Source organism: Lacerta agilis, chromosome 15, assembly GCF_009819535.1.
Source record: "Lacerta agilis isolate rLacAgi1 chromosome 15, rLacAgi1.pri, whole genome shotgun sequence".
Taxonomy (NCBI): Eukaryota; Metazoa; Chordata; class Lepidosauria; order Squamata; family Lacertidae; genus Lacerta; species Lacerta agilis.
The window spans coordinates 16,976,517-17,004,042 of record NC_046326.1 but is presented as its reverse complement, the minus strand read 5'-3'; the positions used below and the strand labels follow the sequence as shown (position 1 = coordinate 17,004,042).

Below are 27,526 nucleotides of genomic sequence, written 5' to 3'. Positions count from 1 at the left end.
GGGGGGGGGTGTATATCAAAGTTGATTGACTAACATTACCAGTGTAGGTCAGAGCAAGACATCCATTGATGTTTCTTGGCACTGGACTATCTATTCCATTAAAGCAGAGGGTTTGCTGCCAGTGTCTTGTGTGCAGTAAGTGGGGTTCTCTTTCATTCACAAGCAGGCAAAACATCAAATAAAGACTGCAATCCTAACCATGTCCATGCAGAAGTAAGTTCTATTGAATTAAATTGGGTTTCCTCGCAAGTAAGTGGGGTTAGGATGGCAGCCTTAGGGTTTTAAAAACCAGAAGCCAACCTTGATTCCCCCCTGTTCCTTGTTATTCCCTAACCCAGCCTTTTGCAACCTGGTGCCCTCCAGATGTTTTGGACTGCAACTTCCATTAGTCTCAGACAGCACCAGGTTGCAGACAGCAGCCCAAGCCTATAAATGTAAAATAAATGCATTTTTAAGTGCTTTGTCTCTCTTTTGATGGGGAGTGGAACATATTATGAGGCCAACTAGGACTTAAAAACAGAAGGGAATCTTGACTTGCTCTGGTTTTCAAGAGGACCCAAGGGTTGGGTGGCAGAGGGTTGTTTCCTATATTGCAATGGTAAATGCATGTTCCATCACCATGTCTGCATGTTCCAGTTCTGGCTTTGTATTCTGTGAACCTAATGTGTGTTTGGGTTGGTGTAAACACATTGCATACTGTAGCATTCTTGATGTGTAAGGCATTTTGTGTGTGCAGGATGAAAATGCAATGTGTAAAGAAGCTTTGAGGTGCAAAGTTGTCATGTAATGACACACTTTCTTAAATAGTAATGCCCTCTTCAAATATAGAATGTAATTTCTCATACCTGCATGCTGCTTCTGTGGACAGCCATAATAATGCTCAAGTACAGTGGATTTAGGTTGTGTGGTCAGATGAGGGCTTCCATCTTAAACCTTCCTGGGTCAAGGTAAGTGCTTCACACAAAGTTCACTCTTTAAAAGTATCCCTGACATGCAGAAAGTGACACTGGAGCCAATGAGGAGGGTTTTTCTTTTTGTTCTAAGCACCACTATGTCAAACAAAAAATTGTCCCTTACCACCTCCGTGTGCCAGTGTTGTTTCTTATCTTGGTGTGGCTTTGAACTAACCTAATGCACGGGACACTCCTTTGTCTCCCTTTAAAACCTGTTTTTGTCTCTGATGGAGGGGCCATCTTTCTATGATACATGCTTTGCATGCAGAAGGACTGAAACCAAAAATCTCTGGCATTCTCTCCAGTTAGGGCTGGGAATGCCTCCCACCTGAAACCTCCCTGTGAGTGTCGATAACACTGATGGGTCTTTCCCCACCCCCTTTGAGGCATTATTTTAACTCCCCCCCCTGTCTATTCCTCAGTTAATTATGGTATTAATATTTTTTTTCATCCCTTTACTCTTACTTCTAAGCTTGGGAGGGGGATCCTGCTCCCTGCATATATACATACATATACATATATGTATATATATATAAAGAAAAAGATTATGAGTCTCATGAAGGGGCCTTGGGTTTTCCTTGGTTGCACAGACCACATATTGGGTGTTTTTAGAAGTAACACATGATAACTGGGCTCAGTGCTTTCACTAAAAGGGCTAGTATTTGCTTTCTTAATATGGCAAGAAAATGCAGCTTAATATTGGGGAAGGGGGGGACCCGGGGGACCCGCAAGCCCAGTTGAGCCTTTCACTGGGCCAGCCTCCCGTTTTGGAGAATTGGGCCACGATCCCACATTACATTGTGGGAACACCGACCGAGCACCTCCGCCGCCGGAGCCTCGTCCCTCAAACTACAACCCCCAGCATGCCAAGTGAGGCACTAAGATCGCAGCGACGCTCTAACTCACGCTGTCGCTACGCAAAACTACAAATCCCAGAAGGCTGCGCGGCAGTCCCTTATGGCCTAGCGGGCGGAGCTGGCGCGGGGCCTGCTGGGATTTATAGTCCCCGGCTTCTCCATATGATGCGCGCTGGCGGAAGGGCTTGGCGGCTTTTCGGCGCGCCAACAGGGAGGCGGTGGCTGTCGGGGCGCTGCCTGAGCGGGTTGCGAGTCATGGCAGGAGCCGGAGGGGCGGCGGAGCCCGGCATGGGGCAGAGAATGGTCTGGGTGGACCTGGAGGTGAGGCGCCCAGCCCGTAACGAGGCCTCTGCGAAGGGGCATCCCATAATATCCTGCCGTTTTCGTTCCCCGAGACGCTTGCACCATGTGGAGCGCAATGCCGGGGCTCCATCCCGTATTATCTTGCTCCCTGGAATTGGGTGCAGTATAGGGTGGGTGTGTAAAAAAGGGCTCTCCATCCCATAATATGCCCCCCGCCCCGCGACAGGTGCGGTTTAGCTCCTTTTGAGGAGGCTCCATCCCGTAATTCCCCGCTGCCCCCAGAACATTGCCTTCGGAGAAATATGAAACAGTTATACAAATGGCTACTATCCCATAATATGCCCCCCATGAGATTTGGTTCAGAAAATTTATAATTTATCTTAAAAAAAATCATTGTAAACAGTTAAAATCGTTTGTAGGATCGGAATAATAACACTTGGGATTTTAATGGTGAATTTTGGATATAAAGGAGATGTAAAAGATTTGGATTATTATAAAAGATGCAGGAGGAAATGACTAACAATAGGATCCACAAAAGGGAAGGAGGAAAGTCCAGGAGATGTAGAAAGCTTGGTTTCTGGGGGAAGAAACAGCCTAATTTAACAGGAAATGAGGTCTTGGGAGCAGAATATCAAATATGATCGCCCTGAGTGTTCTAACATATATCTGCATTAGCAGTGCGGGAATTCGCATGGGATCTAGGGCAGCCTTCACCAACAGGGTGCCCACAAGTAGGCCCACTGGAGCCTGATGGGAGTTGCAATCCAAACCAGGGCACCAGGCTGAGGAAATGAGGTTTCTAGTTCACAGTTTTATTTGAAGGGGATATGTTGGCTCCATGTGTGACCAGACTGAGGATCAGTTCTGTGCTTCCAGCAGCAGCAGACAAGATGTCATTTCTTATTGTTGGCTTCCAGAAGCCACTGAATATGGAGGCCATTTATCACTCTTAATAGTCATCGAGAGGCCTATTTATCACAAATTCCCTCACACTTTAAAAAGATTGACCTTCTCCCCTGGGCCTCTTGCAACAAAGCAATTCACTATCCTAGATTTTATCAGCTTGTGTAGGCTTGAGGTCCTAAAACAATTGACACTTAATAATAATAATAATTTTATAATTTATATCCCGCCCATCTTGCTGGGTTTCCCCAGCCACTCTGCGCGGCTTACAACATGTATAAAAACACAACAAAGTTTCAAACATTAAAAAACAAAATATCCTCTGCGAGCAATAAATCAATAGAAACCAACAATAATAGCAATAATAAAAAGTTTACATTTATACCCAAATTAAAATAACTGTGAACCCCAACTAAACATTTAACCACTTGGCTTAAGTGAGCAGGAAAAACATCACTGCTGTGGCCTGACATTGAAGAAATAAAGAAATAAATTGTGCTCCGGGGCAATTTTCCGAGTTGATTTCCTAGCTCTTTGTGAGGCAGACACATTTGTTCAAACCTTCAGTGGGTCTTCCCCCACCACCCCATTTCCTGGCTGCTGTGAATGCTTTTTTAACCTACCAGCATCAGTATATTTAAGATATAGTCCAGGGAAGGGATTAAGGTTTGTTAAAATGCACTTTAGCTAGCACAGTGGAACAAAAAGCTCTTCCTGACATCTTATATTTGTTAACTTTTTGACTTCGATATAGATGACTGGGCTGGACATCGAGAAAGACCAGATCATCGAGATGGCCTGTCTCATAACAGATTCAGACTTGAACATCTTGGCTGAGGTATGTTGGTTGCGGATTTCTGGTCTGGTGCCTGCTAAATGCCAGCTAGCAGAGAAATAACAAAAATACTGGAGAAACCCATTAAAAGAAAACACCCTCCTGAAACAGCATTATTGGGTATATTCAGTGCAGACTACCAAGGGTTATTATATGAACATGTAATTGGTTACTTATTAATGGTGAGAAGAATATCGATAGCTAGAAAATGGAAGGAAACAAAGGGTTTAAATGTGCAAAAACGGTTTAATGTAATTTGGGACAGCCATTTCTGAAAAACTGGTGCAAAAAACTACTTTGGAGGTCTGGTGGTCATTGATCCAGTATTTGAACAAATACTTTACAGCACAAACTGTACCTACCGCATTCCATAATATATGTTTATGTTAACATTTTCCTTCATACTGACATTAATAACTTTTCTGTTTTTCTCCATTTTAGTGCTTGTGTTAACTGTACAATTTTTGTTTACATCTGAACTATGCCTTTGGGGTGGAAGAAAGGGGGGAAGGGAGGATTTTAATTTTGTAATTCTTTTTTTCTTTTCAATATATATATATATATATATATATATATATATATATATATATATATATATATATATATATATTTAAATGCCAGCTAGTTTGCTAACTGCTGTTAGTCACTCACAATTTCCACTGACTACTTTGCCACATAGCTGGCTGATGAAAAGCGCTTTTTATGCATGCAATTTCCAGGTGGTTTTAGTGAGGTGAGTGAGTGCCAACTGGATATTGCGAACTCGAAAGCTGAACAGATTATGGCTGCTTCCTGTTGCCATCAAGTCTAAAAGTTCATCAGTTATTTTAGTTGATTATTTTTGTTACCTGGGGCAAACTGTCACCATTACACTTGAGAGTAAAAATGAATCTGATTGCGCTACAAGTTTACATCCCTTCGTGTTCAAACAAAGGTGATTATTTCTGTTCATAATACATATTGCTGTTTGAACAGCTCCACTTATATTGCTGCCACACATACACACACACACACACACACACACACACCATCCCTTCCTCCCTGAGCTGTTGTCCTTTAGCAGCTCTTCTTTTGGACTTGTTTGAAGAGAGAGGTGGAGCTGCAGGTCCATTTCATTGACTGTTAAAAAAGGCAGCCACATTTGACTCCTCTAAGAACCCTGTAACTTAAGAAGTGCCTGAATTTGCTTTTTCCTCTTCCCTCTCAATTCCACTTCCTTCTGTGTCATGTCTGGTTAGATCAGGCATAGGCAAACTTGGCCTTCCATATGTTTTGGGACTACAACTCCCATTATCCCTAGCTAATAGGACCCAGTGGTCAGGGATGATGGGAATTTTAGTCTCAAAACATCTGGAGGGCCAAATTTGCCTATGCCTGGGTTAGATTGTTAGCCTGTGGGTAGTGGCTATCACATCACTGATACATGTGAGCAATCCTGGGAACCCTTATTGGCTGAAAACAAGGATAAAATGCTAGTATTACCATATTAATAATTGCAACAACAACAACAAATGAGCATCAGTGATGTAACAGTCTCATCTGATTCCCCATTGTTTTCTCCTATTTTGCTGACAGGGTCCCAACCTGATAATAAACCAGCCAGATGAGCTGCTGGACAGCATGTCAGAATGGTGCAAAGAGCATCACGGAAAGGTAGAGGCCTGCTTCTTCATCACTCCCTTAAGAAGAACTCCTTTGTCTTTTTAAGGCACCTTATCTTGATCGTTCCATGTTCCCTGCCGTCTGCGTTAAGCACTTCTTTGAAAAGGATGGCTGGAGGTTTATCTCACCTGTGCAAAATGGGCCAGCTTTTTGCCAAACCGTCACCCAGCTTCACAGTGTGTCCTTAGCGTGACATTAGAGTTTCCCATGTCTATTATGAAGACTTTTTGATATTAAACCTTTTTTGTTGTGCTAAAATTGCTGCATTTTTTGGCTGGGGTTTGGGAGTGGGGAGACCGCTTCCTTGTTTACCAGCAGTTCCTGCGAGCGAATGAGATCAGTGACCTGTCTCAGCCACATTCATCAATGGCTACTAGTCGAGATGGCTGTATGAGTCCTCCAGATCCAGTTCCAGCCTCCCTCTGAATATTAGTGGTGGAGTGCCAATGCACCATGCCCTGTTTTTTGGCCTTCCCTGGGGCATCTGGGCTGATGTCTGTAGGAAGCAGAGGGCTGGATTAAATTGTTCTTTTGGTCTGGTCTAGTAGTGCAAATCCTCCACTATCCATTAAGATGATGATGTTTTCTCAGTAGTGTGCTGCCCAACCTTCCTGTGCCTGTTCAGGGGGTTGTTTTCTTTCTGTTTTTATGGTATAATATATCGATATTTATGTTCTAAATGTGTTGTAATTGGCTTGGAGGCCTTTGAGTAAGAAGTGACCACAGGTTTAATAAAAACTAATAATAGTATTGATTCTTGCATGACATCTTAACTGCCTGGCTCTTTTTAAGGCACAGGCAACATGATGTAATTTTGGCTTTTCTCTTTCTTGCAGTCTGGCCTTACAAAGGCAGTGCAGGAGAGCACAATCTCACTGCGTCAAGCAGAGTACGAATTCCTGTCTTTTGTCCGTCAACAGACACCCCCAGGACTCTGCCCACTTGCCGGTAGGAGGTTTTAACGTTTATGAAAGATAGTCGTTTTTATTGATTTGTGCCATCCCTTTCCACTCAAAGGGCCTGAGGCAGCTAATGGATCAAAACAACGAAAATGCAAACAGTATGTGTGTGTGTGTGTGTGTGTGTATATATATATATACATATATATATATATATATATATATATATATACACATATACATACACACACACACACACCCCATTAAGAATCACTCTTAACATCAACAAATCATAATTTGTTGTATGCAACTAACTTCAGCTATTCAAAGTAATGGGCACCATGTCATCTAGGTCTATTAATTTTAGTGTGTCTGCTCTGAGTATGTGTAACATTGGGTCCAACCCTATGTGATTAATCAAAGCCAGTTCGAGAATCAGCAGCAGACCATCCCTTAATAAACGTTCATTTCTCCAAAACGCCATTCAGTATAAAAAGTTCAACTGAGAGAAGGGAAGGCGTCATCCGTGCCTTTATGGGAAGGGAGTTCTGGAGACTGAGATTCAGATGGTTTAATCCGTGACGCCCCTCCTCCTTTTGTCTGAAAGTATATTTGGGGACAGCACATCTTATGATGTTGATTGTAGAGCCTGGGAAGGTTCAGGTGGGAAAATGCAGCAGTTTCAGATTTGTTGGAATTAGTGTGAGTGGAAAGCGAGGCAAATTCAGCGCCCAGTTGCCACATTTTAAGTCACCTACCTGGACGTTTGGCCAAGCGCCTTCTTTGGTCAGGCTGTAGCAGTGCTGCAGATAAAATCTAGTGGTGTTGGGCGGGTGTCTTGATTCTGTCAAAGGCAGATTCATGTGTTCATATAAAAATAAAATAATTGGGCCAATAGTTGACTATGGTCACCCACACTCTAGCCTCCACTATTGTGAAGCCTGTCTCTAGACTCAGAGTGGCATTAGAGACACATTTTCGGACTTGAACAGCTGATCTTAAAAATTTAGATTGTACAAGTTCTAGTGGCGCAAAGTCGGAGAAGGGGCCAGCTGGGCACCATAGAGAAGTTGTGCTAGCCATAGTCTTTTATATATTAACCTTTTGTGCTCTTCCACATCTGTTTAATGCTCCTAACCCTTCTTTTAGATTATTTTAGCTTCTTTTGTACTGTATTTATATTTTAGATTATTTAGCTTCTATTATATACCTTCTGTTTTATTACTTTTTAGCTTTCCAAAATGTTTTATAGATTTTTAATGACCGTACCCCACCCTATTTACGCTGGTCTATGACTGTAATAAAGATTTGAGATTGATATTTGGGGGTGGGTGGAATTTGGGGGTGTCTTCGCCACCCACCTGAGAATTCCACGTTGAGTGCATGAACAGAATCTGTGCCTTTCCACCCTTTTCAGGAAACTCGGTTCATGCGGACAAGAAATTCCTCGACAAGCACATGCCCCAGTTCATGAAACACCTTCACTACAGGATCATTGATGTGAGCACCATCAAAGAACTGTGCAGGTCAATACCCACTACATCATTTGGCAGAGCTTGGGTGTGTGGGTGGCTCCTCGGGCAGCGAATGGCATTCCACAGACTTTGAGGAAATCTTGCGGGCCTTATGTGTAATATGTGACCACCAAGATGCCTACAGTCAACAGTAGATGCAGCATTCTGAAAGGTTCAGATTCTACAGTCAGAAAATTTATTTGCATTCATTTTTTAATTTATTTGATAGCTCAGTAGGTAGAGCATGAGACACTTAATCTCAAGGCCGTGGCTTCAAGCTCCACGTTGGGCAGAAGATTCCTGCATTGCAGGGGGTTAGACCAGAACAGGGATCAGCAAACTTTTTCAGCAGGGGGCCGGTTTACTGTCCCTCAGACCTTGTGAGGGACCGGACTATATTTTGAAAGGGGGAAAAAATGAATTCCTATGCCCCACAAAATAACCCAGAGATACATTTTAAATAAAAGCACACATTCTACTCATGTAAAAACATGCGGATTCCCGGACCGTCTGCAGGCTGGATTTAGAAGGCAATTGGGCCAGATCCGGTCCCCAGGCCTTAGGTTGCCTATCCATGGACTAGAATACCCTCAAGGTACTTTCTCAGTCTGCAATTCTATGAGGTTTTGAACTATAGTAAAATTATTGTGTAACATGGAACTTTTTGAAGTGGAAAATACTTCTCTACAATGTAATAACTAGGTTCCGTGAGTTTTAAAAAATTAAAGCTGGAATTCTTGCAGTCCTGATTTTTGCATGAGATTGTTTCAAATTTGGTGCATCTGTGGCCTCTGGTGATTTTATATTTGGAGCCGGCTCCAGAGTCCTGCGTTTGTGAGTGCTCTTGCCTATGGCGTCCACCACATTTGGTAGTATTTTTCGCTCCATAAGACACACCTAACCATAAGTCGCACCTAGTTTTCAGAGGAGGAAAACAAGAAAAAAAATTCTTTTCTAACGAGAGACGCACAGAGCGTGTAAGCAGATCTCCCTTTGCTTGCTTTACAGTGAGCTGCGGTGAGGGGCGGAAGGGGCTCACGTCCATCCCTCCTCTTGGCTCGCTGTAAAGCAAGCAGACCTTGAGGATAGCCTCAAGAAGGAAGAAAGGAAAGAAGCGGGGAGAGAGAGAAGGAAGGAAGGAAGGAAGGGGTGAGAGAGGGAAAGAGAAAGAGGGAGGGGAGGGAAGAGAGAGAAGGAAGGGGTGGGTGGGAGAGAGAGAGAAAGAAGCCTGTTCTTGCGAGATGCAGCTGCGGGATGAGCGCCCCGAAAGGAGCCCTTTTGAGGCACTCATCCCACCAAGGCCTCTCGCAGGGGCAACCACGGCTACCACCCTGCTCCGCGGCGGAGGCGGGAACAGCCCGATTTTGGGCTGGTTGCCCCTCGCCCACCACTGGGAGCCATGGCTCCGGCGGCAGAGGCATCCCTCTGCTCGAGGGATCCCGCTGCCGTCCAGTGCCTTCGCTCCATAAGATGCACAGACATTTTCCCTTCATTTTTAGGAGGGGGAAAGTGTGTCTTATGGAGCGAAAAATACGGTAATTTAGATTTTGGATCATGGGGACTTGTTTTGTGTGTGCAGACGCTGGTACCCAGAAGACTACGAGTTTGCTCCAAAGAAGGCTGCGTCTCATAGGTAACGCTAATTGCTTGGCTTTGAAGAGTGATTGTTTTGTGTGTGTCAGATTGTATCACCAGGCATCAACAATGAGCTTATGCAGTATGGTAAGTACAGCACAGTACAGGGGGAGGTGCCATTGATAAAAGCTATTTTAAGTCTAGTTATTAAGATACTAATCTGGAAAGGGACATTTGCCCCGACTCCAAATGTAGAAGGGGTGGAGCTCAAGGGCAGAGCAGGTGCTGTGCATTCAGAAGGTACCAGGCTCAATCACAGGCATTTCCACATTGTGCATGGAGGGACTTGAATGTGACACCTCAAAGTGCTGCTGCCAGCCAGTGTGGACCAGGGATAGCCAGTGTGGTATAGTGGTTAAGAGCAGTGGACTTGTAATCTGGTGAACCGGGTTTGTGTCTCCACTCCTCCACATGCAACTGCTGGGTGACCTTGGGCTAGTCACACTTCTTTGAAGTCTCTCATCCCCACTCACATCACAGAGTGTTTGTTGTGGGGGAGGAAGGGAAAGGAGAATGTTAGCCACTTTGAGACTCCTTTGGGTAGTGATAAAGCGGGATATCAAATCCAAACTCTTCTTCTTTTTCTTCAATGTGTTGCCTTCTAGAAGTTGCTGGATTCGTCTCCCATCTTCCCAGACCATTAGCATGACTAATGGTCAGGAGTGGTGGGAGTTGTAGTCCAGCTATACTGGGTGGGCAAGAACTTGCTTACCCCGACCTTGATGGCCCATCAGGCTTCACTCAAGTATAAGGCTGCTTCCTGTGTGTCATTTCCTTTTCTCATCTGTTAACTGTGCTGTTAAGAAACTTTCCCCATCCATCTCAAATCTTGCCTTTTGGTCATTACTCAGAAAGATGAACGTGTTGTTATTATCTACCCTCTTTCACAGTGCTTGATCATAGTAATTCAGCCAGCAAGTTTATTGCCGAGATGAGTAGCATGTTTTGTATTAGAACATTTCCTCCTTTATTTACATTATATCCCTAGGAGAAAGTGTGTGTTACAGAGCAGTTCAAAAGTGGCAGGGAGGGAGAACCAAGAGGGAATAAGTTGCCAAATCCAAAGTTCTGTTGGTCTCATTCCAGCAGGGCAGAAGGCATGTGTGTAAGGGCGTTTTTGCTCTCCTGCCTACAACCGGCTTTGAATTTCTCCTTCAGTTCCCCTTCAATAATAATAATAATTAATAATTAATATTATTTATTTGTACCCCTCCCATCTGGCTGGGTTTCCCCAGCCACTCTGGGCGGCTTCTAACACAGATTAAAATACAGGATTCCATATAGGGTTCCATAGCACATATTATTGCATAACCTGCTTGCAGCATTTTGGGGAATGCTGTAAAGTCATAGCTTTATCAGCTTCTTTTTAAATTAGCCTGCCCTTGCGTTTGGAGGTGTGTATGGTGCAGCCTTCTTTTAAAGGAACATTAACATTTCCTGAATTCCCTTTAGAGCCCTGGATGACATCAGGGAGAGTATCAAAGAGCTTCAGTTCTACAGAAATAGCATCTTCAAGAGGAAAACGGACGAGAAGAAAAGAAAACTAGTGGAAAATGGTGAAAATGAAAAGCTGGCCAGTTGATCTTGCAGCCTGGTTCTTTAGCAAAAGCACAAGGCACCAGATGTGTCTCCCGCCTGCCGTTTTCAGTTCCCTGTTGGTTAAAGAAGGGGCTGCTTCCTCAAGATTGTTAACAATCACTGACTACCACATGTGACGGGTTGTTGACATCTGAATTGCAGCCAGTGCCTTGAACCAACCGCAGCCATTTGGTTCATGCATACGGAGTACCTTTTGTAGTTAAAGAACCCCTATTTGGTTTTAGGAACCCTCTTTTATTATGCAATAAAGCCAGCCTTGCTGAAAGATGCTTGCCTCTTTTCTAGACTTAAGTATTTCTGTTTTGCTTTTCCTATTTCGTGTGTATGTACGTTTGGGGGCTGCTAGCAAGATTCAGCCTGAGTGGCATTGGAGTCGTGCCTTTATTGTAACAGCCCCTTGGAATCTCGCTTCGGCACTTGCCCCATTTTGGAGCTCGGAAGCAGAAGCCGAAAGACCGCGGCTAGTTCAAGGTCACCTAAGCAGTCCAAGGCAAGGTGCTGTTTCCTGTGTCTCCCCCTCGGCATGTGACATAACGCTTGTCTTTCCAGCTTGATGATTTCAGGCTTAAGTTTGCAGGCACCTTGGTGTAGGCATCTGGTATAGACACTTAGGTCAGAATCCAAGGAGACAATTTTCAGCCGTGCCCAAGGACTTCAATATGACACATCTATTCACCTCCTCAGTCATGGCACCCACCCATCAGATGTCAAACAGATAAGCAACTACTGTATTTGATTTTTAGAAGGGAAGTTTTTAATGGTTGATGTTTTACAGATGTAAGCTTTAACAGATGTAAGTTAAAAGCATATTAATTTGATTCACAACCACATGATCTACTGAGTGGGTGTTGCTTGTGCCGTAGGCGACCGTCATGTCCCAGGCATCGACAAAACCCACTTTTAGATCCCGAAAAATGTCCTTTAGTGCAAGGTATTGGGCATAGCCATGGAAGTCACCAAATCGCTCCTGGTCAATGTCTGTCTCCCAGGTGTTCTCTGCTTTGATGATGAGCTTTGTATCTGGGCTCCTCAGGAGAAGGCGCTGGATGGCTCCCCGTATGTTGATCATCCTTTGAATGAAGAGCTTGATGGGAAAGGGGCGGAAGTGCTGGCCCTGGGAGAAGACATCCAATCTCTCGAGCGACATAGCTGTGGTCTTTTGTGGTATATTCGAGGACTGTAATGATGGGGTGGCCATGTTTTTTTCCATTGGACTTGGATGTTCCCGGCCGTGTCTACAGAAAGCAGGTTCTGGAGCTTCCCAGTCCCATAGGTGTAAAATGGTTTTAGGGCTAGCAACAAAATAAAGACATAGGATCAGTGCAAGTTGATACTAGGGAGATAAAGACACATGCACAACCGATTACCGCAGGTAAGTGCGTGCCATTTTGTCATGGAAACCTGTTCTCATGTGCCAAGACACTTGATAACAAAAAAACAGCATCCGTGAACTGTAAGGATTAATGCTGGACTTTCAATTCCCAGAAGCCCTATTCAGTATGGGCTGTAGCCAAGGAGGATGGGAATTGTAGTCTAACATCTGGAAGGCCACAGAGTAGCCACCCCCAGATTAACAGCAGGTGGGTGCTTGAGGCAGATGGCTGTGGTTGGTGAGCTGAAAGCCTCATGGAAAGTATCTCGACTACCACAAAGTCCAGGGCACCCTTGCATCATTACCTTCAGTATTCAAAAAAAATGGGGGTACTGGACCTTCAGGAACAACCATTCAATTCCACAGAGGCTTGAACTGCCTTGGAAAATTTGTTAAGTGTTTAACTTGTCCCCACTGTAAGCTTATAAGGATTATCTAAGTCAGTGTTTTTCAACCACTGTTCCGCGGCACACTAGTGTGCTGCGAGATGTTGCCTGGTGTGCCGTGGGAAAAATTGTGTTTATTGGATTCCTATTCAAGAGAATTACTTTATATATAGTCAATATAGGCACAGAGTTAAATTTTTTAACATTTTCTAATGGTGGTGTGCCTCGTGATTTTTTTCATAAAACAAGTGTGCCCTTGCCCAAAAAAGGTTGAAAAACACTGATCTAAGTCATGGATAGGCAAACTAAGGCCTGAGGGCCAGATCTGGCCCAATCTCCTTCTAAATCCGGCCCATGGACGGTCCAGGACTCTTGCTTTCCAATGGCAGGGCTCAGCTCTGCAGTATAGTAATTCTTTTAAATTTAAATCCCATTTTTCCTCCCAAGGGAGCCCAAGCGACTACTAAACAGTTAAAACACCCAAAAACAATTCTAGTACAGATGCAGACTGTGAAAGTAAATTCCAAAATGAAGACCTCTGCATATTTTCCACCAGGCAGAGGGCCTTTTCGGTAGTGGCGCCTGCCCTGTGGAACGCCCTCCCATCAGAAGTCAAGGAAATAAACAACTACCTGACATGTAGAAGACATCTGAAGGCAGCCCTGCTTAGGGAAGTTTTTAATGTGTGACATTTTAATGTATTTTTAATCTTTGTTGGAAGCCGCCCAGAGTGGCTGGGGAAACCTAGCCAGATGGGCGGGGTACAAATAATAAATTATTGTTATCATTAGTTCACAGCACTTCGGAAAAATATTTATAGTGCAATTGTTCTGTGGGGCTAAGCATGTCATGTGTTAACAGATGCTTTCTCAATGAGTTATGCACCTGCTGCAAGTTAAACACTTCTCTTTGACTGCAGGCCATAGGAGCCAACTCCAGGGGGCCATGGGTGTTTGGGCACCCACAAAAATATAATTGTGGGTGCTGGGTACCCACAAAGTCAGTGAGAAAAGCTGGCAGGCGGCAGCGGTGCTGCCTCTGAGAGAGAAGTAGTTCAGCTCCACCCTCTGCAGCCAGCCAGTGAAGCACATTTTTCTGAGGGAGTGGGCCTGGACACCAGAGCCCCTCCCTGTGGAAAAGGGTGCCTTGCTGGCTGCAGAGAGGAGGAAGAGAAGCCGCTGCCACCAAAATGCGGGCATGCGCCATCACACACACAGACACACCTGCGCAGGCGTGTGTGTGATGTGACACGACCGCGTTGCATTGGCGGGCACCCACAATCCTGAGAGTGTGTTGGAACCCCTGCTCAAACCTAGCGCCTTAGCAGATGTTGCTGCACTGCAACTTCCATTAGTCCCATCCTGCAAGGCCAATGGTCAGTTGCTCAGAAGCAGACAAAACCAGCTTTACTTTCTCATGAAATTTTGTATCATTTGTGGACTGGAAGCAATAGCAATTGCATTCACTGGATTGATTTCTGTTCCAGACATGGGATGAATCTGTGAACGTTGTGGGATTTTTTTTTATTTTTTTTTTTTGGATGGGGGTAGACAGAGGATGTTTGGGGTACCAACCCATCCTTGGACCTAAGTGCTTAGTAAGTTTGACTGACTTCTCCACACCCAGACCTGAACTGATATTCGCTCTCCAAGTGATCAAATGTCAAGAGGACTTAGGGATATAAATCATTGTGACCGCCCCCCCCCCCATCCTCATTAAGTTTCCTGATAGACTGGAACTTTGTACTGTCTCTGTCTCCAACCCTCTCTTCCCTAAACTAACAGATGTATGTTAAAAACATAATGATTTGGTTCCAGATCACATGGTCAGGTGGATGGACGTCATAAATGGCGTAAGCAATGTTCATGTCCCAGGCATCTATGAAACCAACACTGAGACCTTGGAAGATGTCCCTTACAGCAAGGTTTTGGGGGTAGCCATTGACATCACTGAACCGCTCTATGTCTGTGTCCATCTCCCGGGTGTTCTCTGTCTTGATGATGACTCTTGTTTCTGGGCTCCTCAGAAGTAGGCGGTGGATGGCTCGGCGGATGTTAAGCAGCCTCCTCACAAAAAGATCCATAGGGAAAGGGCGGAAGTGCTGGCCCAGAGTGATGGCAATAACCGTGTCTTTGTCCCCAGCCAGCCTGTCAATTTCATTGGTGATGTAATTGCCGCCCTTTACGGAGAAAAGCTTCCTAGAGATAAAAGGGGTTCCATGTCTTTTCCACTGAATGAAAGTGCTCTTCTCCAGATCCAAAGCTATGTGTGTTTTGAATGGCCCAGCACTGTGGTGATCAAAGAGCTTCAATGCTAGCAAACAATAAAAGGAAGAGAGTTTGAAAGGGGGTCAACCAGCTCTTGTACCTAAAAAAGGGAATCAGGCATCCTACTATTTGAAAAGTGGTGTCACTTGGTAGCATTGATGTGGACCCAACTTTTAATGGCACTTTTGGGTCCTCAATGAGGAGAGCACGTTTAGTCTTCTTTCATTGTAGCTAATTTTGTGTTTAATGTGTACCAGAGAAAGAGCATGTGGGCTCTGGACTCTGCAGATCAAGTTCATGGGGCGGGGGGGGGGGGGAGTCTACCCTACCCTTGTGGCTGGCAAGGAAGAGGCTGATAGCAATAGGTGGGTTTAAAAGTTGGCCACAACTTCATAGAATCGTACAGTTGGAAGGGACCCTGAGGATCATCTAGTCCAGGCATGGCCAAACTTGGCCCTCAGGCTGTTTTGGGACTACAACTCCCATCATCCCTAGTTAACAGGACCAGTGGTCAGGGATGATGGGAATTGTAGTCCCAAAACAGCTGGAGGGCCAAGTATGGCCATGCCTGAATTCTAGTGCAACCCTCTGCAATGCAGGAAAATGCAGTTGTCCTATACAGGGATAAAACCTGCAACCGTGGCGTTATCATGCGCTAAGTGATCTATCCATTAATTACATGCAGTAAATCATCAACTGCAACCAATGTTTATGTGAATGGGAATGGGAGGCGAAGCTGAAGCCAAAAGTGAAGGGTGTTCACAGCAAATCTGAAGGCAACACGCATACCAGGAGAACGTACTTGCCATCTTTTCAGGAAGGTAATAGATCCATTGCCTTAATGTTGAATCCCCCATGAGATAAATCTTCTTCTTCTTCAGGCATTCCTGGATTCGATCCAGAGTGCTAAAATCAGATACGGAGCAAAAGTGTGGGTGCCAAACCTCCTGCAAGGCATAGCCGCTGGGAACGGGCAAGCTCATCCCGATCCTGCATTTGTCTTTTGCCACCATCGTCGCACTTCCTAACAGAAACAGATGAGGGATATTTGGGGGTGAACATGGAGAGAGCTGACTTTCTGGAGCTTCAGTTTCCTTGCGTGGGATTTAAGCATCTTTGGAATATGGTCACCATCAGTGCAGTGGCGTAGTGAGGGCGGGGCGTTGGGGGCGGTTCGCCCCAGGTTCCAGCCTGGGGAGGGTGACACTCTGCACCACCACCACCCCGCAAGTGCGACTCCCAAGCCGCCGCACAGAAGGGGTGCCTGGCGGTGGCTTGGGAGTCCAGGAGGACTGCGCATGTGCAAACATGCACAGTCTGCCCAGGCTGCTGCAGACATGCACACTCCGCCCAGGCTGCGCTCCGCAGCGCATACGTCAGGACATCATGACGCATACGATACGGAGCGAGACCCAGCCCCTCGGTACGCCTCTGCATCAGTGTCCCCCTGGCACTTTGAGTTCAAAAGGACAGGACCCTTCAATATCACTGAAGAATTATGTGAGAGACTGAGTTCTGAGATACTGCTTAGATTAGGGACTCCTGTGGATTTCCCTCTTTCACTCCTCCAAAGCCTTGTTCTTTTTAGATGCAGATAGGACTTCAATGGGTCTACTCTGAGTAATACTAGCACTAAATACAGCCCAGAGTCTTCCGAGTCAGATTATTGGTCCATCTACGTCCTTATTGCCTACACTAGTTGGTAGCAGCTTTCCAGAATTTCATACTGGAGTTTTCCCTGGTTCTATCTGGACACGAAGCACAAATTGAACCTGGGACCTTCTGCATGCAAAGCCGATGCTCTGCCACTGAGCGGCAGTCTCTCCAAAAGTGTTTAGCATGCTTGAAAGAAATAGTTCTGAGGAATGGGGCGAGTTTACATCAGATCTGGTGGCAAAGTGTCACTACAGCTGGTGCTAAGCCATGCACCATTCATCAAAGAAACCTGTGTTGGTTAAAAAGTCAACTTACTATTACAGGATAGGACATGAATCTCCCCAAAACTCTGTGGTATCTCGATCCCGATGTTGTCCCTTCAAAGACAGAAGAGAATGGCAAATGAGTGCATAAGAAATAACAACACTTCTTTGCCTCTATTTGACCTTCTCTACACGTGCGTCACGCATGTGTTGGGATCATGCTGGCAAAAAGTGTCCTTGGGTATGATGGAGGACTCTGTCCCATTGCCACCATTCAAGGGCCAGTCTCGTTGGCTTCTGCAGGTTATGGAGGGAGAGGGGGTGGCCTTGTCTTATACATCAGGCAGCAAAGCATCTTGGGTCAGCACTGGGTACCAATTGCTAGGTATAAGAAACAAGACCATCTTCCGGAGAAGACTGCAGCAGGAAATCTGGCAAGGGTACTTGCATAAGAATGAAATAATTGCAAGCAAATTTATGGGGAAGGGGGTTTGAAACAGCCAAAGCACTCCTTGGCGAACTTGTAGCATTTTGCAATTGTTGGAAGCCAGATTGGCCCTGGCACATCCCAAATATTGTGTAGCTTCTTTTCTGGAAATGATTCTGTTCCACACTACATTTGAGGGGCTCTAACCCAGGTGTGAAGGGATGTGGGTGGCGCTGTGGTCTAAAGCACTGAGCCTCTTGGGCTTGCCGATCAGAAGGTCGGCGGTTTGAATCCTCGCAACAGGGTGCGCTCCTGTTGCTCGGTCCCAGCTCCTGCCAACCTAGCAGTTTGAAAGCATGCCAAAAAAAAGTGCAAGTAGATAAATAGGTACCGCTCCGGCAGGAAGGTAAACGGCGTTTCCGTGCGCTGCTCTGGTTGTGCCAGAAGCAGCTTAGTCATACTGGCCATGTGACCCGGAAAAACTGTCTGCAAACAAACGCCAGCTCCCTCAGTCTGTAAAGCGAGATGAGCGCCGCAACCCCAGAGTCGTCTGCGACTTGGCTTAACTGTCAGGGGTCCTTTACCTTTACACCCAGGTGTGGGGAAGAGAAACTGTAGCTCTCCAGATGTTGGTGGGCTCCAATTCCCACCATCCCATTGGTCATGGTAGCTGGGACTGATGGGAGTTGGAGTCCAACAACATCTGGAGGGCCACAGAGTTCCCTCTGCTTAACCCAAAGAGAGAGAAGTTAATGGTGCAGATGACTCATGTACTGAGCTGTGATAAAGCTTCAAGGTTTCTCTCCCAGTTTTGTCTGTACTTCTACCTCTGTGATTCCCAGACCACTCCAAGGTCCTCACAAAAGGGACCCACCTGCCCCTTTCCCACCAATATTATATTCAGCTGCAAATGAGTTCTAATAAATCTTCCCACACTCACAACCAGTGCACTGCTGTCTAAGCTAAAGGTCTGATATGGAATTGCAAACACCTCCTAAAAAGGCCGTGCTCCAAGGATGTGAGGTATGTGATGGGCTTGTTGTCAGCCATCAGGAAAACAAATGCTTCACAGGGCACGTTCTTTGGTTTTATGCAGTAGAAGGCTTCCTGGTCTCGTTCATCCAGATACTCGCACAGTTCCGCGTTTGTCTCTATGACAAAACCACATTTTGTGCAGATGTGTGATGTTCCGGTCAAAAATGTGCCTGTAAAAGCTATTTTGTCATAGCCTTTCTTCCTCGCAGCCCACAGTGCAGAAACCCCTTCGCTGGGGTGCATGAGCAAGATGGACACTCTGACATCGCCCTCCCAAAATAAAGTGAAATTGACCAGGTATGTCCCATTCCTATAGTCTGTGATGTGCCCAGAAGCTCCAGCTCTAAGACTTGAAGAGTAGATCCTCACTCGTAAGAAATCTCCTCCGTATTCCTTTCTCTTTCCCAAGTGGTTGTACAAATCCAGTCGAACTATCAAAGGATCTCCAATGGAATAAGAACCCTTTTGGTTTAATATGGTGGCCTTGCTGTTCCTGGCACTTGTGGTGGTCATTATATCTGTGAAAGTGATGCTGGGCATTATCTGGTCCAGTTTTGTAAGGATTTCCTTCACCTCCTGCTCTTTTTTCCACCGTTGCACCCTAGCCCTGCACTGGGCTGCATTCTCTGTCTGACAAATCCTATTTCCTGTGAATCTAAGGCAAAAGTCTTCATTTGTTTCCAAAGCACCTAGAAAATCCCCTGGTTCGTTCATGAGTCTGTTGTGATCTCCAAAGAGAGTGATCTTGAAAGGGAAACAAGAGAAGACAAAGGCTAAGGAAACAGAAATCAGATTTGCTGAGTCTCTCTCTACATACACACACACACACACACACACACACACACACACACATATATATATATAAAATCACACACACACACACACACACACACACACACACACACTGACTGTTCCTGAAAACTTCACAGACACTGAGTCCTCTGTAATATCAACAGAGCATATATGAGCTGGGGTATCTAGAAACAAAGTGCCCTTCATACAAAGATGTCAGATTCCAAGTAAGACCCTTGGTCCATCTCCCCTCCCCTCCGACCAGCAGCAAGGAGAAGCTCTTTCCAGCTCTGCCGCTTGTGAGGTTGGGGACTGAACAGGTGACTCCCTGGTCCTGAATGGGGTAACTGTGCCCCTGAATGACCAGATGCAGCCTGGGAGCCATTTTGGACTCACAGCTGTCCATGGAGGCACAGGTCAGTTCTGTGTACAGGGCAGCTGTCTACCAGCTCCATCTGGTACACAGGCTGAGACCCTACCTGCCCGCGGACTGTCTCACCAGAGTGGTGCATGCTCTAGTTATCTCCCGCTTGGACTACTGCAATGCGCTCTACGTGGGGCTACCTTTGAAGGTGACTCAGAAACTACAACTAATCCAGAATGTGGCAGCTAGACTGGTGACTGAGAGTAGCCGCCAAGACCATATAACACCGGTCCTGAAAGACCTACAATGGCTCCCAGTACGTTTCCAAGCATGATTCAAAGTGTTGGTGCTGACCTTTAAAGCCCTAAACGGCCTCGGCCCAGTATGCCTGAAGGAGCGTCTCCACCCCCATCATTCAGCCCGGACACTGAGGTCCAGCTCTGAGGGCCTTCTGGCAGTTCCCTCACTGTGAGAAGTGAAGTTACAGGGAACTAGGAAGAGGGCCTTCTCAGCAGTGGAATACCCTCCCATCAGATGTCAAGGAGATAACTATACAACCTTTACAAGGCATTTGAAAGCAGCCTCGTATAGGGAAGTTTTAAATGTTTAATGTTTTGTTATGTGTGGGAATATGTTTTTAAGGTGCTACTGCACCTGGTTGTTTGTGTTTACTTTAGGTAACCTTCCGCGTTAGAAAGGAAAGGCAAAGGATCCAGCAGGGAATTTGCTGCATGGATCCCTCCGCGTTTGGGAAAAGCGCGGCAATTTAGCCAATATAACGGTCAATAGATGGTTTCCCACCCTGAAACCAGCTTAGAGACAAGGTTGTGATTGGTTCATGTAAATGTTATGATGGTGTTTGATTTCTTAATAAATAGCCTCTGCTCTCTGTAGCGTGTGTGGAGAACGCGCGAGACAAGCCAGAGAGAACATCAGTGCGAGACAAGCCAGAGAGAAACCGAAAGTAAAACCAGCCGCACAGAGCAGTTGAGAGCTTCTTCACCATTGACTGCAGTCTCTTAGTATTTATTTCTTTTACCTAAAAAAAACTTTTATTTGGCCTTCTAAGTTTTGGCCGCTACCTAGCTTAGCCTATCTTTCTCTCCGGAGACCTCCGGAATCTTCGGAACCATCAGATACCTGCAGAAAACCTTCGGAAACCTTCAGAACTCACGACAACTACCTTCAGGTTCATAGCCAGCGGACCCTTTCACGACGCAGTGGGAGCAGGAACTCCGGGATTACTGGTCGTCCCATCTGCTGGCTATCCCCACAGTTATGTTCTTATATATGTTGGAAGCTGCCCAGAGTGGCTGGGGCAACCCAGTCAAATGGGTTGGGTACAAATAATAAAGTTATTATTATTATTATTATTATTATTATTATTAATTATTATTATTATTATTATGAACATAGGATTTCTTTCACACACAGAAAATGCTCTGTCTGCAACTTACGTCTCCCCCCCTTACCTTGAACACCCTCCTGTACAGAGTAGAGCTCAGGATGAGGAAGCCTGCCAAGCCCAATGTCAGAAGGAATCCTTTCCTGTTGATAGTGATGAAGAACATCATGACGACTGCCTGCCGGGAAATGGAGAACACACTCACTAACGTGCTTCAGGTCTCATGAAATCCTCCTTGCATATAATTGTGCGTTGCTGCCCAGGAGGACCCCCCTGCGTGAGTGCCTGAGGGCCCCGTTCCTGCCACTAACCACCTGGCCCAGGGCAGGGCCTGACAGGCCTCAAAATGACTGCTGCCACTGCTGTTGCTGGTTGCTGCCCAGAACAGTGCAAACTTCTTTTTTAAATGTTTTTAAATGGTTTTAACTTTAATTCCTTTTCATCTTTTTAAATTCTTTTGTTGTGGGGGGTGGGATGGATGTTTAGTGGGGTTGGGGTTTTGTTTAATTTTGGTTTATTTGTAATTTTCATAGCTTTTGGTTTGTATTGTTTATTGTGTTTTGTTTGTTTGTTTTGTTTTTATATAGGTTTTATTTTGTTCTTAAGGGGAGGGGGTCAGGGCTGCCTGGGAGGGGGTCGCAGCCAACAAAATGGCTGGGGCAGGTTCCACGGGGGGGGGGGGGGGGTTCCCTGGGACAACCGATCTCAGTGATCACGGGTAGGAGGAGGAGTTACGCTAAGACCAGACCATATCATTGCCGAGGAGGCAGGTTTAGTCGTTGTTTGAGGACTATCCCTGCCTCCGGGTCTGGTCCTGACCGGATGGATACTGGAATCATCAAGGGATACCCACATGACCTGAAGGTGCTGCTGTGCAATGCCAGGTCAATGATGAGTAAGACCACTGCTTATTCGTTTTCACAAAATTTGTTGGAAAGTTACGTCTGTGGGAGAGCGTCTCCTGCAAGTTCCATGGATCTCAGAAGCCTGCTCTGCAGTAACCTGTCCCTGTTCTGTGGAATAGCCTTCCTGTGGAGCTATGACAGGAGCGCACTATCTGCACTTTCTGAAACAATTGAATACGTTTTTGTTCTGACAGGCTTTCCTAGCTGGAGAAATGGGTCTTTGTCATGAGTGTCGATTCGGAATGGTTTTAGCTTTGTTTTAAAGGTACTTATTGTATTTAATTGTTTTTATTGTACATCACATTGAGATGGTTGTATAGAAAGTGATTAACAAATCAATAATAAACAATATAAAAAAACGTCATGTGGTGGTTATCTTGCATTTTCCACTGCGAGTTTCCATCATTTTTCTTATGTCAAAAAGTCAGGCATGTTCTTGTTCCTTAGTGGATTTTTCTTTTGAACACAATTGCAGCACTGCCATTCTATTAATCACCATTTACGTGGTATTTTTTGGGGGGGGGCAGGTAGGGGTTTTTTGGCAGTGGGTTATGAAGATGCACTCTTATTGCATGTGGGGCATATGGTGCTGACCCAGGATTTCTTGGTGGTGGCTCGTTTGTGGGATGCCTTCCTTGGTGAGATGTGTCTGTCTCCCTCATAATTAACTTTCTGGATCGACTTAGAAACGTTCCTATTCACTAAGGAATTTGATGACAAAAATATACTGCCCCTGACATCCCTGAAAATATTAACTGAGAGGGTATGTGGCTGTTTTACGTGTGTCTATAATGTTCCTAATGCTTTTTAAATGTATGTAGATTTTTAAAATGGCTTTAATTAGTCTTATATTAAAAGTATCTGTCGTGTATCCACCGCTTACCACCAATTAATAGTGTGGTGAACTCATCCCACTAACTGCCCCCCCCCCCCATTATATATAGCACACACAACTCACTGTATGCCCATTGCAGAGTTTTACAATTTACCACGGGCTTCCGTGTGGGGGACTTGCGTGAGGGAAAACTTAGTGCCTCAGACAGGAGTCGATCAAACAAACAGGAAAAGTCTTATTAAACAAAAAGAATGTGCGGAAGTAGTCCTCCAGTTGCGAATTCCTTGGGATGCGGCCGGACCTCTGGAACAAATCCTGTTCGCAACCGGAGGTACCACTGTATTGACAAACTGGTGCAGAAGAGGGAAACCGAGATGACAAAAGTCCTGGAAACTATGCTGTATGAGAGATGGTTGAGGGAGCTAGGCCTGCTTAGCCTGGAGAAGACCAAGAGGTGATATGATGGCCATCTTCAATGACCTGAAGGGTTGTCACATGGAAGATGGAGCAAGTTTGTTCTCTGGTGCTCCAGAGGATAGGACCAGAACCAATGGATTCAAATTGCAAGAAAAGAGACTGTGACTAAACATGAGGAAGACCTTTCTGATGCTAAGAGCAATGGAATGGACTTCCTCAGAAGGTGGTGGACTTTCCTTTATTGAAGGTTTTCATGCAAAGGTTGGATGAATTCCTGCATTGCAGGGAGTTGGACTAGATGACCCATGGTGTCTCCAAGTATACAGTTCTATGATTCTCAGCTCTCTCTCTCTCTCTCTCTCTCTCTCTCTCTCTCTCTCTCTCTCTCTCTCTCTCTCCATACTATGGAAGTAAGAAAGCATTGTTTTCCATTCTGCCCTGTATTCATCACACGCAGCACTTCCTCCATGCAGCTGCAGTTCATCTTCTGGGGGGGGGGGGGAAATCAACTCTCCGTTCTTTATGGCAAAATGATGCTACCCATGTCCTAAGCCACATCATTAATTACATAGATTTATCTTGTCATTATATTATCCCACCTGAATCATTTCAATGCAAAGGAAATGCAATACAAATGCGGGGACAGTGACACAATGTCTTACATATCATTTGTGCACTGAAAGCAACAATGACAGTGCTTGTATTCTCTGGATTGATTTATGTTCCAGGTATGGGACAAAGATGTGAACACTGGCAATTTCCATTCCCATTTCTCTTTTCGTTGGAATTCTCTGCTCTCCCTACTTTGTGCCCACAAAATGCTTCCAAGTTTAATACTTCAGACATTTATGATGTTAACTTGTGATAATTTACAAAGCCCTGAACAACTTAGGTCCAGGATACCTCAGGGATCTCATGGAGTCTTATATTCCGGGTTGATCACCTAGATCATACTCAGGAGATGTCATTTCCCAAGTGGGCAAGGCTCATTTGACAACAAGACAACTGAGTCTTTAGTGTTATTGACCCTGCTTGTGAAATACTCTGCCAATAGATATTCAGCAGGTGCCTTCTGTTTCAACTTTTAAATGCCTACTGATTTCCCCCCTATTCTGCCAGGCTTATGCAGGCAATTAAGAATGCACGCACAACTCTTCTTATTAATAATAATAAATAATAATAAATTTTATTTATACCCCACCCTCCCCAGCCGAGACCGGGCTCAGGGCGGCTAACACCAGGTATAAAAACAACTGGTTAAAATACAACTTAAAAACAAGATTAAAATACAACATTAAAATGCAGCCTCATTTCAGTAGAAACTCAAATCAAAAACTGTTTGGGGAAGAAAACGTCAAATCTTCACCAAGGCCAGCTATCTAGACTGGTCCTATGTGGGCCAGAAAAAAGCCAGGGAAGTCCCCAAATAGGAGTTCCATTAGACCTACAGAAGGAAAAGGATAGAGGGGGAGGGGATCAAGTTGATTCCAAGCCAATGGCCAGGCGGAACAACTCTGTCTTACAGGCCCTGCGGAAAGAAATCAGATCCCGCAAGGCCCTGGTCTCATGAGAAAGAGCGTTCCACCAGGCCGGAGCCAGTGTTGAAAAGGCCCTGGCTCTGGTTAAGGCTAATCTGACTTCCTTAGGGTCCGGGACCTCTAGGGTGTTGCTATTTATGGACCTTAAGGTCCCCTGCGGGGCATACCAGGAGAGGCGGTCCCATAGGTATGAGGGTCCTAGGCTGCAAAGGGCTTTAAAGTTCAAAACCAGCACCTTACATCTGACCCTGTACTCCACCGAGAGCCAGTGCAACTGGAAAAGCACTGGGTGAATATGCTCCCATGGCAGGGACCCCGTGAGGAGCTTCGCTGCAGCATTCTGCACCTGCTGGCGTTTCTGTGCTTCGCTTTATTATGCTTTGCAGATATTGCTCCTTACAAGGACATGGGTGCAGCTGCAGGCAGCCTGGCTGCTTCTAGGGCAGGCATAGGCAAACTCAGCCCTCCAGGTGTTTTGGGACTACAGCTCCCATGATCCCTAGCTAACAGGACCAGTGGCCAGGGATGATGGGAATTGTAGTCGCAAAACATCTGAAGGGCAGAGTTTGCCTATGCCTGTTCTAGGGGAAGGAAGCCCTCCTGCCGTTGGCTCTCTTCTGGTCATGGGAATGGAGCTGGCTAGGGCTGGAGCCTGGATTAAAGCGCGCGTGCGCGCACGCACACACACGCACACACAAACAAACACACTTTTTTGTATAACTGTTGTAAACTGCTCTGAACAGTGGGTTATAAATATTTTCAGAAATATAAAAAATAAGCTAACTTAATAAAGGAACAAAATAAAAATTAATAAAGGAACAGATTGCCCTGCTCGCTTCCACTCCTGTCCTCACCTACCCCATAAGCATCTGCTCACTTTTCTCCTGGCAGATGAGCAAACTTGGCCAGCTGCAAACTTGGTCAAGCTCTAAAGTTCTCCAGAGAGCCCCTTCCTGGTGGATGTGAATGGTGCTTTTTCATTTCCAGAAAGAAAGTGAAATATTGTCACACACTCACCACTTCTGAGGGGCAGGGGCCCCGCTCTCTAAGGTCTTGCCTGTTGTGTATTGATTCAAGGGTTATCATATCTGTATTACTATTGTCTGTATTCACATTAGGGGAAAGTAACTGCCTACCTGTTCCAGAAGGAGCAGCTACTATTGGTTCATTCAAGTTGCTGTATTTGGATCCTCAGTCTTATTGGTTCCCACCAAAAGGCAGCTTTGTGATTGTTTGAGATTGTTCCCTCCAAAATGTATCCTTTCTAGCCAGTCTTCTGTCCCTATAAATGTAGCTTCCCTCTCCTCAGTTCCCCAGTCTTGCTTGCCTGAATAAAGAGTGTTACATGAAGAAGCTGTCTCCTGCCTGCTATGTCAGAGAGCTGAAACCACTTGCTGAAATCATTATCCCCATACAACTACATTGCCCATGGTTGAAGCATGCTAGAAAGTGATGGTGCCTTGCCTTTGTGATAAATACTTTGTAGCTATGCACACAATCCCAGTAGGTCTTCCCAGTAGGTCTTCCCAGTAGTAATGTGTGAGAGCTGGACCATCAAGAAGGCTGATCGCCGAAGAAATTGATGCTTTTGCTAAGAAGGCAATCGATAGCTACTGAAAATGATGCTTTGTCAGACATTAAAGAACTAATAATTGAAATGAATAAACTTTGAATGAAAAACTAGATTCGGTGGAGACAAAATAGAATATAATCAAAATGATTTCAGAAATGACAGGTCAAATAAAGGATTTAACTGCAAAAATAAAGAAATGGACAAAGCAGTCAAGGATTTGAATGCTAAAGTAAATAAACAAGAGGAAGTCAATTAACAAAATGATTCAGGATAACAAAGAGACCAAAGAATTACAAGGAAAGGAGGAAGAAGAAAGACAGGATATCAAGAGAGACAAGAAGAGCTTGCAGATCAGATTGCGATGTTAGAGATGAAACAGAAATCTTTGTCTCTACGTCTAGAGGTGTTCCAGAATCAAGAGATGAACAAATAGAAGGTAAAATAATCAAAGAATTAGCCAGCTGGCTGAAGGTTAACGAAGATGACTTGCGGTTGGACGTTGATAAGATTTATAGAATAAGGACAGATCAATCGAAGAACACCAAGAGTCTGGGAGACTGCATGGTGTTTTTAAATTCAAGGCTGCTTAGGGATAAGATCCTTCAGAGAAAGAAACAAGTGAATTTGACAATAGAGGGGAGATCCATTGCCATATTAAAGAAATTCCTAAACATTTGTTGATGAAAAGGCAGAAATATAAGACTTTGACAGATGCCCTGAAGAAGAAGGGGATTTGGTTTACTTGGGAGTTCCCTGAGGGACTTTCATTTATATTCAAGGAGAGGAAAAAGACCATAAGATCTGCTGAAGAAGCGGAAAGATTTGGTAAGAGGTACAAAAAAGAACTGTTTGGAGAAGGAGAAGAATTGAAAGGTGACGATAAACAACCGTGGAGTAAAGTTTCGAACATTGAAGCTAAGATCTAGGAAAGGAATATCAATTCTTTCTTTTATGTTTAATGAAGTTTGATTATTCCCAGTGTAATCTTTTTCCTTTTTCCTTTTTACTTAATCTCTTTTTTTTTGTACCATCTAATTCTGGTTTCAACCGGGTGTTTTTGGATTTAGTAAATTTTTTTGGTGAGATAATAAAGTAATGAATCTTAACATTAAAAAAAAAAAAAAAAGAATT

The 27,526-nt window shown here is 44.9% G+C and overlaps 2 protein-coding genes across 2 annotated transcripts; one reads left to right on the top strand and one right to left on the bottom strand.

The window, feature by feature from the left end:
* Window positions 1-1,971: 1,971 nt before the first annotated feature.
* REXO2 (RNA exonuclease 2) lies at window positions 1,972-11,446 on the top strand. The gene is made up of 7 exons (XM_033171522.1): window positions 1,972-2,131; window positions 3,771-3,854; window positions 5,427-5,504; window positions 6,350-6,461; window positions 7,830-7,938; window positions 9,506-9,559; window positions 11,014-11,446. Exons 1-7 carry the CDS (start codon window positions 1,973-1,975, stop codon window positions 11,141-11,143), a joined length of 726 nt encoding a protein of 241 aa, XP_033027413.1. The 5' UTR covers window position 1,972; the 3' UTR covers window positions 11,144-11,446.
* A 498-nt stretch (window positions 11,447-11,944) lies between these two features.
* Window positions 11,945-21,318, bottom strand: LOC117059731 (NXPE family member 1-like). Its single transcript, XM_033171517.1, has 6 exons — window positions 21,195-21,318; window positions 18,523-19,310; window positions 17,157-17,218; window positions 15,988-16,209; window positions 14,869-15,231; window positions 11,945-12,138 (listed from the first exon to the last, which is right to left on the bottom strand). The coding sequence occupies exons 1-6, from the start codon at window positions 21,294-21,296 to the stop codon at window positions 11,945-11,947; spliced, it is 1,731 nt and encodes a 576-aa protein (XP_033027408.1). The 5' UTR covers window positions 21,297-21,318.
* Window positions 21,319-27,526: the final 6,208 nt, after the last annotated feature.

Bases quoted from the DNA above. Each gene is read 5' to 3' on its own strand.
- LOC117059731 (XM_033171517.1), bottom strand. From the start codon at position 21,296: ATGATGTTCTTCATCACTATCAACAGGAAAGGATTCCTTCTGACATTG. The intron at 17,219-18,522 runs GTGTTTGCAATT...CTGTCTTTGAAG, and splicing joins GAGCACGGCCTTTTTAGGAG to GGACAACATCGGGATCGAGA. The intron at 12,139-14,868 runs GTGATGTCAATG...CCTGGGAGACAG, and splicing joins CACAGACATAGAGCGGTTCA to ACATTGACCAGGAGCGATTT.
- REXO2 (XM_033171522.1), top strand. From the start codon at position 1,973: ATGATGCGCGCTGGCGGAAGGGCTTGGCGGCTTTTCGGCGCGCCAACA. The intron at 5,505-6,349 runs GTAGAGGCCTGC...TCTTTCTTGCAG, and splicing joins GCAAAGAGCATCACGGAAAG to TCTGGCCTTACAAAGGCAGT. The intron at 6,462-7,829 runs GTAGGAGGTTTT...CACCCTTTTCAG, and splicing joins AGGACTCTGCCCACTTGCCG to GAAACTCGGTTCATGCGGAC.